This window comes from Camponotus floridanus, unplaced genomic scaffold (genome assembly GCF_003227725.1).
Source record: "Camponotus floridanus strain SB8 unplaced genomic scaffold, Cflo_v7.5 scaffold157, whole genome shotgun sequence".
Taxonomy (NCBI): Eukaryota; Metazoa; Arthropoda; class Insecta; order Hymenoptera; family Formicidae; genus Camponotus; species Camponotus floridanus.
Genome location: NW_020229278.1, coordinates 119,157 through 133,802, shown reverse-complemented (window position 1 = coordinate 133,802; position 14,646 = coordinate 119,157). Strand labels below are relative to the sequence as shown.

The window sequence follows — 14,646 nt, the reverse complement described above, 5'->3', positions numbered from 1 at the left end:
CTGTAATATTATTATTTTTTCTACGCATGTTGAATAAAAATTGACGTGGCGCGAAATTCCGCAATGTGCAAAATCTTGGCGACTTTCCCATAGAAATCGCGTGTGCACGACGTTATGGTATCTGATACGATCTACGCGAGACACTTTTACCTTCTCTTTGTAATAATGGGCGGGCACACGCGAAGACGCGATTTAATCGATTCCGCTTGATAATACGTCATTGCCGTTAGAAAGCCTTCAGATCTGACAGATCACAATGTCGCTCGCGAGCGCGACGCGAGAGAAGGACTGATCTCTAATCAACACGAGTGAATATCATTATTAAGTACGACAATTGGCACGATAATGATTGAAATAACGTGGACGATGATTACTGATTTCTCTATAACGACGGAATAAATACATATTTCACTGCACGCAGAAATCGCTAAAATCTTCGCGCCATAATGAAGAGAGGAAAATATAGTAGCATGAAGCATAGATTAATTTCCAAAGATTAATTTCCTTTTTTCTTTCTAATCAAGTTTCTCCATTTGTCATCTGTCGTTGGTTCAATAGTCCAAATTACTACCTTCGGGAAGCAAAAATGTTTGGGAGAGAAAAATAAAGGGATACACGGTCAATGACGGTATCGATCGATATACACTCGATCGTTAGAAAGTAAAACCGCATCACGCGTGAAGCAAAATATAAGATCAATATCGGTGCAACGTGGTGATGCAGATCGACGTGATCTTTCACTTTAATGTGCATCTCGCGAATGCAAATCGTCTCTTACACGTGTGTATTGAAATTGCGCATTCGATAATAATATATTTCTGCATTCGTACACTGAGAAAAATCGTTTGATTGTATCAACAAGACGTATATGATTGAAGGTATTTTAATTAAATTACACAAGAATTTCTAGTTATCACGATAAGACTCGACTTTTTATAACTAGAACATTTAATAGATTTTACTATAAGAATTTGGTTAGTATTTTCTGGTTGGATCTATAAAATTTCTTATTACATTAATTTCTTTGCTTGCTTCTTAACTCGTATTTAATATTTGCCATGAAATGTATATAAAGAATTAGTATTAACATTACATCCAAAGTATATCTTTTTTCTCTTACGAGCAGTAGTAAAGAGGATGCTAGCTCTCTGATTGTGTGTGTTTGAGCTGCATCCTCTTTTTGCATCACTATTTATCAGTTTAATTTCTAACAAATTTCTAACAAATCTTGTTGGAATTCAGAATATTAAACAGACTTTTGAGATTAGATGGAAAAAATTGTAGACGACTTGGTGCTGGTGAGTTTAATCAGATTATTAACCAGACAATTTGGTAAATTTAACAGGAAGAAATTAATCAGATTCATCTGGTAATTCCTACAAGAATTCTGGTTCGTCCATTTTCCAACAGACATACTGGTTGAATCTACCAGAATTCTAATTGATACAACCAGATTTTTTTCTCAGTGTATATTTATAAATACTTTTTCACTTTTCAAATCAATTTCTTTCCGAGGAAATAATGAATCAATTATCTCTTTCCCAACGCGCATCTCGCGACTACAAACCTGTCATTTACTGATTGTCACGCGAGCATTGAATATTTCTGCGTTCATGTTTAAGAATAATACAATACATCGATTTTTTTTTTTTATGAAAAGGTCGACAAACTTTTGCCGGAAACACAGTCTTTCACTTTAATATGCATCTCGTGATTACGGAGGAAACGATCGGTAACTGCCTCTCGGAAGAATTATTATACACGTTTGAAAATTGCATATTTTAGGAATCGCGGAATTCGTTTGCATTTAGTTTGCACTTGTATCCGCCGATGGATCAATATTTCCATAAGAAGGAAGGAAGAAAAAAGAGCGATGAGGAAACGATTTCTGAAGACGCTAGCTCGCTTTACTTTTATACACGAGTCAAGGACTCTGCGTGTGTAATGAAAATCGCGTGTGTAATGAAAAAAGAAAGAAAGAAGTAACAGCTCAACTTCTTCAACGTCTGCGTTAAGGGACCGGAACAATAGCAAGTGCAATTTCCGCGAGAGCGGATTCGGCTTAAGACTCATAAACGCGCATAATTTCCGAGGGCTGGAAGGGCCATTCACGGAACAATCGCGGCGGTGCATTTGACTTGGGTGTGTCTGAGATCCGCCTCTATTGCGGTCCTTTTCTTTTAATTACCGTCTAGAGGGAAAGAGAGAAGGAAAGGAGGAAATAATCTATTAGACGTCAATTAGCTGATATCGCCGATTTAATGGAAAGTCGTTTGATCCATGTCAAAACGTCGCTTATCGCGGCGGAAATGATTTCACACCCTGTATAAAGAATCCCTACCGTACGGAAACTAGTTTCCGAACGCGGTGCACAACCAGTTTGCAGTTAATTAATGTTGCAAGACTGGTAGCCCACCCCGCCACCTCGAAAGTGCACGAGACGCAATTGCGTCTCGACAACTGCATCTCGCGTTGCGCGCCGATTTATTATCTATTATTTATCTAAATCTCGGCAATTAAGTGTAAAACGATTGATTACGCGGAATCTATAAAATTGCGAGAGGCACGCAACTTTCTCCAAAGTAATTGTGCACCTAAGTCATTATTATGTATTTTTGTTTTCTTAGGTTTCATTCATCTTTATTAGTTTTATTCTAAAGTCAAGTAACCTTTCTACGTGGAATGCTCGTGGGTAAATTGCGCGCGAAAATAATTATGGCAATTAAATATTGAAATCTCTGCTATTTTGCATGTTACCTAAATTATATTAATTCCTAGAATTTTTATTTTTTATTCAGATAAAAATGAGATTATATTTTAAATTAATTTCATACTAATTATTTCTGATTCCGTTAACAGTTGGCTGACCGTCTAAAGTTGGTAAATGTAAAGTACAGTTACAAGACACATACGGCCAGCGTTGCTTTATCGATAAGCGTTATCTTATGTTAATTCAACGAACGTAAAAAGATTTGGTTCGAGAAAGCTTACATTATCAGTAAAAAAATTTTAACAAAAAAAAAAAAAGAAAAAAATAGTAAACCACAATTTTGCTAACCTTCGTGAAAAATTCGAAAACTAATGCAAGAAAAATTTTCATTGCACTATAATATAGACTCATCGTAAAAGTATGTGTTATTTTTTTTTTATAAAAATTGTATTTTCTACTTTGCAACTAAAATCAATTTTTTATTTAATTTTTTGTTTTTTATTTTTTTTAAATTTAAATTGACGTGACACTTATCTTTCGTGGCAGTAAAATTATATTTTAATTAGCGGTTTTCTAGCTATTATCTGCGTAGATTATAATGTTTTCATTATTTAATTTTTTGTTTTTTATTTTTTTTATTTAAATTGACATGATACTTATCTTTCGTGGCAATAAAATTATATTTTAATTAGCGGTTTTTTAGCTATTATCTGCGTAGATTGTAATGTTTTCATTTCTTTTGCAAATGTAATTTTCATTAAAAAATTCGCAACGCAGATTTTTTCGACGAGAATTTCACACGATTGTGTGAAAAACTGAAACATTCGCACGATTACCGATGACGAAATATTGCGGAGGATTCTATTTTGCGACACAGCACGCACTCATACGCATACGGGCGTGGCGTGTCGCAAAGGAACGCGTTTCCCCGTTACGCAATCGTTCCCGATGACGTTCTCTGTTTGTCGTCTCTCTCTCTGAAGTCGCAATTCGCGGCTCATGTATTTACACCCGTTATATATTACACGCGTGCCAGCGTCGTGGCGTGGGCGGCGTGAAAGGAAGACGAAATTTCAAGGTCGTGCTTAAAATTACACGCACACATTAAATGTAATTCACATTTGTTATCACATTTGCTATCACATTTGTATCTCTTGAATTTTCTGAATTCCTTTCTAACGTAATCGCAGGTCGCACGTACGCACACATATACTCGCAATTTTAATCAGTTCGAACAGCTTTATTTTTGCAAGTCTTTTGTCGTCGCGATATTTCGAATTAAAAGATGAAATTTTTTTGATTTTCTAAAAATGTTCAACAATTAATAGTATTAAATACAACAATTAATTCAACAATTAATAGTATTAAATAGTATTAAATAGTATTAAATAGTATAAAATAGTATTAAATAGTATTAAATATCTTTTCAATTAAATGTATTCAAAAATTCTGCTTTTAATTTCACTTTGTCCAATATGAAAAAACTATGAAAAAATGCATTGTAGCTCGCGAAAAATCACTTGGTAAATATATAATGAAAAAGTTGCGGTACATTTTTGTCGATGCGACCGCATTATTGTAGTGTTTGCCGATATATGCGCTCAATCGTGGCTTCGCCAAAATGAAAAGTTAATTTATTTAACGGGAGATCCAAATTCAATAAAGTGAAAGTGCTAAAAATATAAATATTAGGGCACTTTTCTTAAATATCTATAAATATCTTAAATATCTTAAATATCTATAAATTCAACTTGAAAAAAGTAGTTTTCCAAAAATGTAATAATTTTATATCCGAGTTTCGATTAATCAGACTTAATTCAAAAGAATTTGACTTAAAATATAATAGCATTAATTATATTTTATGTCGATTATCTCAAAAATTTCTAATGAAACAATTTTTTAACGATGCATTTTTTGATTAATTTAAAGTCGATGATGGATTTCTTCGATATTCTTGTTTCTATAATGTCACGATTTATACAACACATCTGCATGACATTTTAATTACATCCATATCATAGTATTTTTTATTATTTATCGAGAATCGATTGCGTAAAAAGAAATAAAATTTCCACTATCTATTTCTTTTCTATCTTTCTATTAAAGACATATTAAATGAAATTTCGACGCAAATTAATGTAATTTTTTTCCACATTATTTCGAAAATATTTGTTATATAAAATATAATATTTGTCGAATATCGGCCCGCAAAATCTCAAGGTTGTATTTTTTGATTAATTTGAAGTCGATGATGGATTTCTTCGATATTCTTGCTTCTACAATGTCACGATTTATACAATACACTTGCATGAAATTATAATTTTAACACCCACATCATAGTATTTTTTATTATTTATCGAGAATCGATTGCGTAAAAAGAAATAAAATTTCCACTATCTATTTCTTTTCTATCTTTCTATTAAAGACATATTAAATAAAATTTCGACGCAAATTAATGTAACTTGCACATTATTTCGAAAATATTTGTTATATAAAATATAATATTTGTCCAATATCGGCTCACAAAATCTCAAGATTCGTAAATATTTTCTTTTATCTCCGTCATCGACCGTTACTTTCGACGTCGGGTATCCGAATCCCTTCACAAACCACAGGCGATTTAATCGCGGACGCTTCGGAGCGAAGCGCGAAAGGATCGGAAACGGTGAACCGGAATCTCGGTTTTACGAACCGGTGTCCTATCGTCGTTAAGCTGCGAAACACTCACTTTACGCTCTCCACGACTGATGAGGTTTACGATGGCAAATACTGTCGCACTCGGGGCAAGGAAGCCAAGGGACGAGGACGTCCGCGAAACGGAGCACGCGACGAAAAATGTTTAAACCACAAGAGTAAACATCGGACTGGCGAGAGACGACGCCGTGTATGAGACCATGCTGCAGCCAATCTTAACAAGCTGCTTTCACACCGAAAACAAGATGCATCGTGGGGATGCAGTGCACCTGGTTGGTTGGGTCAGCCAATCTGCGCCGCCTCGCGAACGCGGGTGTCTTGACGTTCGAGAGATCTTTGTTTTATACAATATAAATTAAGAATTACTAAAATAAATTATATTATTATTGTATTCTGAAATATGCTATAATAAGGAGAAAATTAAATTTTACTTGTGCACACAGAAAAAAAGAAGCAAATATATACACAGAGAAAAATGTATACTGTATTCAAGTAAATATTATTTATTTTAAGTATATCATAAGTTTGTATATCCGCAAATATATCATAAGTTTATCACAAGCATGAAATTTAATTGAATATATTCTGAATTTTAGTAAATATTTTAGTCAAGAATATTAAATTAAAACAAACATTTGGTTTGCTTACTGCAAGAGTTGACGTAGAGTAAGTTTGATTTTTCTTTGATACAAGTTTACAATGTTCTTGAAGAGAAAATAAATTCTTCTTTTGAGTATGATAATGAGATTTTCTAACACTTGTGATGAGTATATTTTAAGATTATTATCAAGAATATATTCTTTGTTGAAGAAAACTATTACTTAAAAAAAGAAAAATAAACTGAGTAATCGCTTTTCTTGGCAGTAGAATGATATTTTTCTCTGTGTACACAACAATTTATAATCTTCTTAGAATTTAATAATTTTAAATTTCAACAATATTATAGTCTTATTTTAATATTGTAATTGTCACCGCAGGAATATATAATTATTTAATTCTAAGAAAATTATAATCATTGATTTAAAAATGTTATTTTCTATCCAACATTGTTTTTTTCCTTTCAAGAAAATTAAATCTTAAATCATAAGAATATATTTTTCTTGATTGAACTGTATAAAATGGCTTCATTCAATTAAGCAATTATATTTTTTTTTAATTAACGCAATATAATCTCATTTCAAGATTTCCATGTTAAAACTAAATATATTTTCAAAAGAATGTCCTTTTTTTCTGTGCACGTATATAAATATAAATTATATTTCGTAAATAATCCTAAAAAAGAATAAGAAAAAAAAATTACTAAATTTCTATTATTTTATAAAATGAAAAATTCCCATTTCATATAATGGATAATTATAAAATATTTCATGTGAATAGAAATAAAATTTTTACTAAATCTTTTTATTTTTTTATAAAACAAGTTATATTTTATAAGTGAATATTATAAGATGTAAAATAACTTTTATTACTTTGTAAAAGAATAAAATAGATTGGTAGATATTTTATTCACGATTTCTTATTCATGAAATATTTATAAAGTATAGTTGGTTTTGATTTTTCGTATTTATATGTATATATATCTTATAACTTTATTATAGCATATTTAAAAGGAAAAAGATAAGAATAAGTGAAGTATATTAAAGACCTCTTTTTCGAAGAACATAATATTTTCGAAATCAGAAAGAGAAAGTATTTATATAAAACAAGCAGCAAACAGGCACATAACTTTAAAACGAAAGTTCATGCGAGAGTTTGTCTAGGCGGTCGTAGATTCGATCTACGGATTTAGGTAGGTTATTAGCGAGCAATCTCAGCGGGGCGATAATTTCGTGAAGGATCAATAGAATATTTATCAGGGCATTCCCGAGCCTCGGCTTCTCCTCGCCTCGGCAATTAATCGTCGTCCCCTGAAATAGCGACTCTCTCGTCAATATCGTAACACTGCCAGCTACCGGTCGACGACCCTCGTGCAACCATATAACCGATGTATTTCGAGTAAATATCTCAGCTAAATCTCCATTTATCTCGCCACGAGTGCAAAAGTCCGTGCTTACGACGAGGAAAATCGCGACATAAAACAGTTGCAAAATGCGTTGCGTTTTCCGCGAAATTGCATTCGCTCATTTTGCATTATTTGCATTTTTCCTACACGATTTGCATACGTATCAATACAAACAGATAGCTAATTTCCATTAAACTGAATATGTCGCTGGCATTTAAAAATAATTGTGAGTAATTGAAAAAAAAAACACGCTATTTTTGTTATTTATGATATCGAATATCAATGATTCAACCATTAGCAAGAAGAGCGAGAGTAAACGACACTATTTCATGTTATCTTGAAATATAATTTCAAATGTCAATTTTTATAAACGCACGAGATAAAATGTCAGAAGCGTGACGTAAAATATGACAACGACAGATTTACAAAAAAAAGAGATAAAGCTCTGCGTCTCTAGAAAATTTATATCACATTTATGTAAAAATTTTTTTAAAGTCTGGACATTTCCGCAAAATTTTCGATTTAAAATGCTTGAAATGCTTTTGTGATATAAAAATAATCGAGATGAGAGTGTCATATCGCGTCTTTGTGAGCGCCGCTTAATTCCATACAAAGGCAGGCATCCGATGAAAAGGAACCTGCCATCGGGGCCCGCATCCTCCCCAGGCCCGAACCTAATTCATCTCGGAGCCCCGCAGGTCCTGCTATCACCTTGCCTGTCACTAATGCGACACTTCTGAGAATTTCAGAAACGACGCATCTGTCATCTGCAGCTTGCTACGTTCTCATTCGATATTCTCAACGTCCTTTCCTCAAATTGAAACAAGAAAATTTCTCGATATATTAGCAAATTTTGAAGTGGAAAATTATTTGCAATTTATAAATAATTTTTCGAATAAGCTCGAGATTTTTAACAATCCTTGAAAGGCTAGGAATCTGTCTAAAATTTAATTTTTCTCATATCTCTTATATTAATAAGAAACATTTATATATAAACCTTATAATATATTACACAGAAAAAAAATAAGTGTCAAATCAAAACTTATATACTTAAACTAACGCGTTCATTGTTTCGTATATATGCAACAATTTATAATCTTCTTAGAAGAATTTAATAATTTTAAATTTCAACAATATTATAGTCTTATTTTAATATTATAATTGTCACCTCAAGAATAAAAAATTATTTAATTCTATTTTAAGAAAATTATAATCTTTGATTTAAAAGTGTTATTTTCTATCCAACATTGTTTCTTTTCCATTGAAGAAAATTAAATCGTAAATTATAAGAATATATTTTTCTCGATTGAACTATATAAAATAACTTCATTCAAGTAAGCAATTATTCAAGCAATTATATTTTTCTTTAATTAACACAATATAATCTCATTTCCATGTTAAAACTAAATATATTTTCAAAACAAGAAAATATAAATATATTCTTTTTTTCTGTGTATATATATTAATTGTATAGATGTATAAAATTGTAATTTAAATTAAATTTTATTTCTCCGATATTTCTCTTTATTGTTGTAATGTATATATATATATATATATTTAAAATAAATTACATTATGTAAAGAAAAAATACTTTATTATTTCGCACACTTTTTCTTTCTAGTTTATATTATACAGATTAAATTTATTTTTATGCTCTACTTTTAAAATTGACGAAGTGAAACGTTTGCACATATGTTTTGCTACCTAGTTCCACTCCATAATCATGATTTTATAAAATTAGATCGCAACCGTGAAGGACATGTTGTCAGTTATTAAAACCTGTCAAATCGAGTCATGTATGAACGAGATATATAAAAATGATGAGAGTCTAAGAAAGTGAAGGAACCATAAAACGGTATTACTTAAGCCTTTCAAGGATAGCAAGCATATGTGTATCAACTAGTGCAAATTCTGGAATCTATATTTACGCAACTTTATATCCCAATATATAGAGAATTTCATCGACAAATAAATAAAATTTTATGCTGATTATCAAATATACTGCGCCACCAACTAAAAGCCTATATAAATTCCAGTAAAAATTTTTTGTTTTCTTTTTCTATTACATTTCATAACATTCTAAAAAAAGGAGTACAATTTACGTAATTTATATGCACATACAGTTGTGTAATAGAAATAATACCAATTCATTTCAATCAATTTCTTTCTTTCTCTTTGAAAAAATATTTTTCAATGTCAATATTTCTTTATATTTTTAATATTTAATCTTAATATTTAATATTTTTCAACGTCAATATTTCTTTATATTTTTAATATTTTATCTTAAATATCGTCAAATCGATTTAGTTTAATTCTTAAAAAAAAATAAGTGTCTCAATTAAAATTTATTAAATTTAAATGAACAATACCTGTATATTGGTTTTCAATTTCGTTTTTTATAGATTTTCGAATTTTAATAAGATAATCGAAAAACAAAGTATTTCTTATATATAAATTCGAAAATCTATAAAAAAACGAAATTGAAAACCAATATGCAGGTATTTAAATTTAATAAATTCTTATTGAAAATCTTATTTTTTTTAAGAATTAAACTAAATTGATTTGATGATATTTAAGATTAAATATTAAAAATATAAAGAAATATTGACGTTAAAAAATATTTTTTCAAAGAGAAAGAAAGAAATTGAATTTGTGCTATTTCTATTACACAACTGTATGTGTATTACATAAATTGTGCTCCTTTTGTTAGAATGTTATGAAATGTATCTGCTGTATTAAAAAAAGAAACAAAAAATTTTTACTGGAATCTTATTAAATTTTCTATTTAAATTATCTTATTTAAATTTAAATTAGCTTATTAAAATTCGAAAATTTATCAAAAATGAAATTGATAACCAATATATAGGTATTGTTTATTTAAATTTAAATTTAATAAATTTTAATTGAGAAACTTATTATTTTAAAAGAATTAAACTAAATTGATTTGACGATATTTAAGATTAATCATCTCCAGATTATCCTAATGAAACATGTGGAAATCTTAAGACTTTGGAGAAATGACGCGCGCACAAAACAGTGTCATCATTGTCACGTCGATCTCGAAAAACGTGCTGGAGTGCGAAATTTCGCCAGCAACGAAAAGAGCGATCTACCGAATGACCGACACGATTCTGCACGAGCGAGCTTACTATTTTTTCAGCGAGGCGTGTGACGCTTCTTCCGATACTGCGATGGGATTCTTGCGATGTACGCCGGTCGATAGTATACCTGTGTACAATCACCTGAGAAATACCGTTGCGACCACACTCTGGCACCGATAACTACGAAAGCCGATGCATAAAAGCCTCTCAGGGACCAGACTGATCAACCCTATTTTTTGTAAATTTTTTATTTTTATTAGATTTATTTTTATTAGATTTATTTTTATTTTTATTTTTATTAGAGCATCCGATGTTGATGTTTTGATATTAAAATTAAGGATTATCCAAGAAGTGGAATTGATCAGTTTTAGTTTCTGCAAGATTTTTCCTTGCGCGAGATTATTTTTACGAAAATTAATTTCTCTTTCATTAAATCTAACGCGATAATACGAAATCTATGCTTTATCAATTTCGCGTAGAAAAAAAGTCACTCGTGATTCACGCTCGCAACCGCTCGAACTTTATCCGCATTTTTATTATCGCAACGTGCGCGATAGTTACGTATGATGTATTGCTGTTCTTAAGCTAATCGATAATTAGTTGGTTTCTCTGCGGTTTTCTTGCGCGGAAAAACTGGTTAAACGAGTTGTAAAAATATTAAATAGACATGCCTAGTAAATGCGTCGTAAGCCATAAATCAATCGGAATATTTAATGACACGGAAAATCATTTGATTGATTTTTCGCTGAAAATAGTCGCCCTCGAGATATCAAACATCTTTAAATATCGTCAGATATGTATCCTTGGATGTACGATATATTTTTAGCTAACTATTTTATCGCAAGACTTTCTTGTCGATGTTAATAAATAAATCAAGAAAGTCGAGAAGAAATGTGAATCGATGTTCCACATTTATTTCTTAAACTTATGATCCAATATTTTCAAAATAGATATTTTAATTATAAGAAAAATGACGAAGTGTTTAAATGTAGGACGAATCACATAGAATCCGATCATTCTGATTATCTTTTACTAACAATTTAATAATTTATCTTTTTTTCGATTAATATACATGTATAAAAAATTTATATATATAAGAATAATTTATATATATATATATATATATATATATATTATTATATATTATTATATATATTATTTATATATAAATATATAATTTATATATATTTATAAAAAAATTTATATGCGAAATAATGTCTTTTAAAATGAATCTCTTTTTAATCTTCTCTCTTAAAAATCCTCAAAATCACGTTGATATTTTTAAATAATCAGTACAATCGATATGCGAGTCATCTAATGTATATCATTTCCATGTACCTCGTTCGTCTGTTTGCAGGGGAAAGGCACTTTGGCGGAGAGTTCTCTCAGGAGGTCCCCCGAAGTGCTCCTCGCGACCTCAGCCATACTTTCGGAATCGTCGTCCGCGCCACGTGCCGAGTCGGAGATGACGGTTTCCTCGCCGCTGCCCTTTTCCTTCGCCCGCTGTTCGTGCTTGGAGAGCAGCTCGCGCTGCTTCTGGAAGAACTCGGGCTCGCTGAAGCATTTCTCGAGGCTGGCGGCGCGCTGGAGGGTCGTCGGCGAGTTTGGGGTCGAGCGCGAGAACTCGAGCTCGTCCCGCAGCAAATTTTCCGCGCTCTTCTTGCATATTCGCGGTGGATCCTGATCGCGGAACGTCCTCCGTTGTCCTTTCGATACCTCGCACATTGCGCCCTAACCAGAGAACGTTCTTCGTCGGGAGAAAGTTACGCAACGCGCGTCCAACGTCATTTTACGCCATCATTTCTCCCCCGGACGTATCTGAAAGAAATTCATATAAATGTTTAGCAGACACGTTAATTGAGGAGTCGCGTGACAAACGAAATTTGTGCTTATTCGCTGATCTTAAAATTTTATCACATATGTACATTTTTTTTAACATATATGTATATTTCATAAATAAATTAAATATTTCACTAATCTTAAAATTAATTTAATAATTTTAAAAATGTACACATTTAAAAAAAAAAAATATATATATATATATATATATATACAGGGTGTTCCGAAACTCATAATCAATTTTTCAAAGATAGATTCCTGGGATCATCTGAAGACGATTTTTCCTCAATGAAAATCGAGGCACTAATAATTTTCGAATTATAAGTGATTGGAAATAAGGGGTTTTTCGTAAACTAAGCTTTGTAGAAATAAAATATTAGCAAAACCACATTCTTCGATTAATTTTAAATAAAGTTTACTTTAGTTGAGTTTTAATTTAAGGCTTAATTGAAAAGATATATGATGACAAAAATCGGGAACATGCAAAAAATGATGGCTTTCATCGACATTTTTGCTGAGGAAAAATCGTCTCCAAATGATCCCAGGAATCTGTCTTTGAAAGATTGATTATGAGTTTTGGGACACCCTGTATATATATTATATATTTAATAAATGACTTAAATATTGTATATTAAATATTAAATATTAATATATTGTATATATTATATATTATTATATATTAAATATATTATATATTGTATATATTATATATTATTATATATTATAAATTGAATATTTAATTTACTTGTGTGTGTAGTTAATTTTTTAATTTAGAGACAAAAATTTTCAAGACAAAAATCTATTTGTAACTTTATTGTGTAATTGCATCGAATATACGCGTATATATCTTATTTCTTCAATTATATGTTCTTCCATATCGCATCAAATTATAAAATATGTAGACTTGTGTACTAAAAAAACCTATGAAATGATACTTTTTTTTACAGTGGCTAGATTTATTAATGTTACTTTCGTACAGTGCATGGCGGTAATTTTATCTCGAACACTGCTGAACAAATCGACCCACATCTGTCAAATAAATCCGTCTCTTTCCCCATAACGTCCCGATAATACGTCGCACGCAACCCGCTTATTTCTTGCACGTGAAAACTTTCGGGGCAAAAAAAAAAAGAAAAGTAACGGTCGAATCTCCGCTAAAGCAATAGCTAGTCTCGAAATTAGATTAGGTTAGGTCAGGTTAGGAGCGTTATCACGCGCAGCGAAATAAATCGACGAGAGAAACGCGCGTACGTCGAAAACATATACATACCTGTCGTTCGACGAGATCCTCGCGAGGATGAAAGAGAGCCGGCTACTCCGTCCGTCACCGCGACGCGACGCGCACAAACACCACCAGACGCGAGACTGGAGGGACGGCCACCCCGCGTGCGTCATGCGGAAGGACATCTGTTGCCCCTTGCCCGCGACACCCCTCGAGCGAGAGGGATGTCTATCCATCTCTCTCTCCCTCGCACGCGAAATCGTTACGCTCGCACCACGCACGCGTGACATGCAGGGTCGCGCGTCAAACAGCGAGAGCCCCGGCGTCCTTGATGCCGATGTCAACACAAGTTGTATTTACCTGCCGGCAAAGAGATTATTATTTATTATTTGGAACCGCGACAAAATTTACTTGAGGATATATAAGTTTAAGGAACAATATTGAAGGAGATAAAAATGATTATAATATTATATATATAATGATTAATTATATAATAATATATAATTAATAATTATATATAATAATATATGATAATATATGATGATTAATTATATATAATAATATATAATTAATAATAATAAGTAATAATATATGATAATTATATATAATAATATATAATTAATGATATAATAATATATAATTCAAGGATAAAAATTATTTTCGTGTAATCCTGTTGTGGGTCTATTTAATCAAATTTATTCTCGATTTAACGGACTATTAATTTTCTTTATACCGCGAAACTTTTATTTTAATAATATTACGCACGTACGCGTCGCGTATAAAATTGCTGATTTATATGAAAGAGCAAGGATGCATCTCGTGCGAAGAGGGCCTTCTGAAGATTGTTTACGTCATTGATTCTCCTCCCTCTCTCTTTCTCTCTGTCTCCTTCATCCCTTTCCCCCTCCCTTTTACTTTTCTACCTCCCTTTCCCTTTATTATTGCTATCATCTCTCTCTCTCTCTTTCTCTTTCTCTCTTATTATTCTGTGCTATCTCCTTTTCTCCCTTTTAGTTACGCTTCGCCCTTTTCATTCTCTTATCTACCCAATTCACCCCCTCTCTGTCACTTTTCCTTT

The 14,646-nt window shown here is 31.6% G+C and overlaps 1 protein-coding gene across 1 annotated transcript in view; it reads right to left on the bottom strand.

Annotated features, from left to right (window-relative positions):
• The window catches only part of LOC105252543, a 67,065-nt gene that overhangs the window by 39,030 nt on the left and 13,389 nt on the right, over positions 1–14,646 (bottom strand). The window contains exons 3-4 of the mRNA XM_025406836.1: positions 13,617–13,928; positions 11,846–12,325 (exon numbers count right to left, since the gene is read on the bottom strand). Of these exons, the coding sequence (XP_025262621.1) occupies positions 11,846–12,232 (387 nt within the window). The 5' untranslated portion in view covers positions 12,233–12,325; positions 13,617–13,928. The remainder of the gene's footprint in view (positions 1–11,845; positions 12,326–13,616; positions 13,929–14,646) is intronic.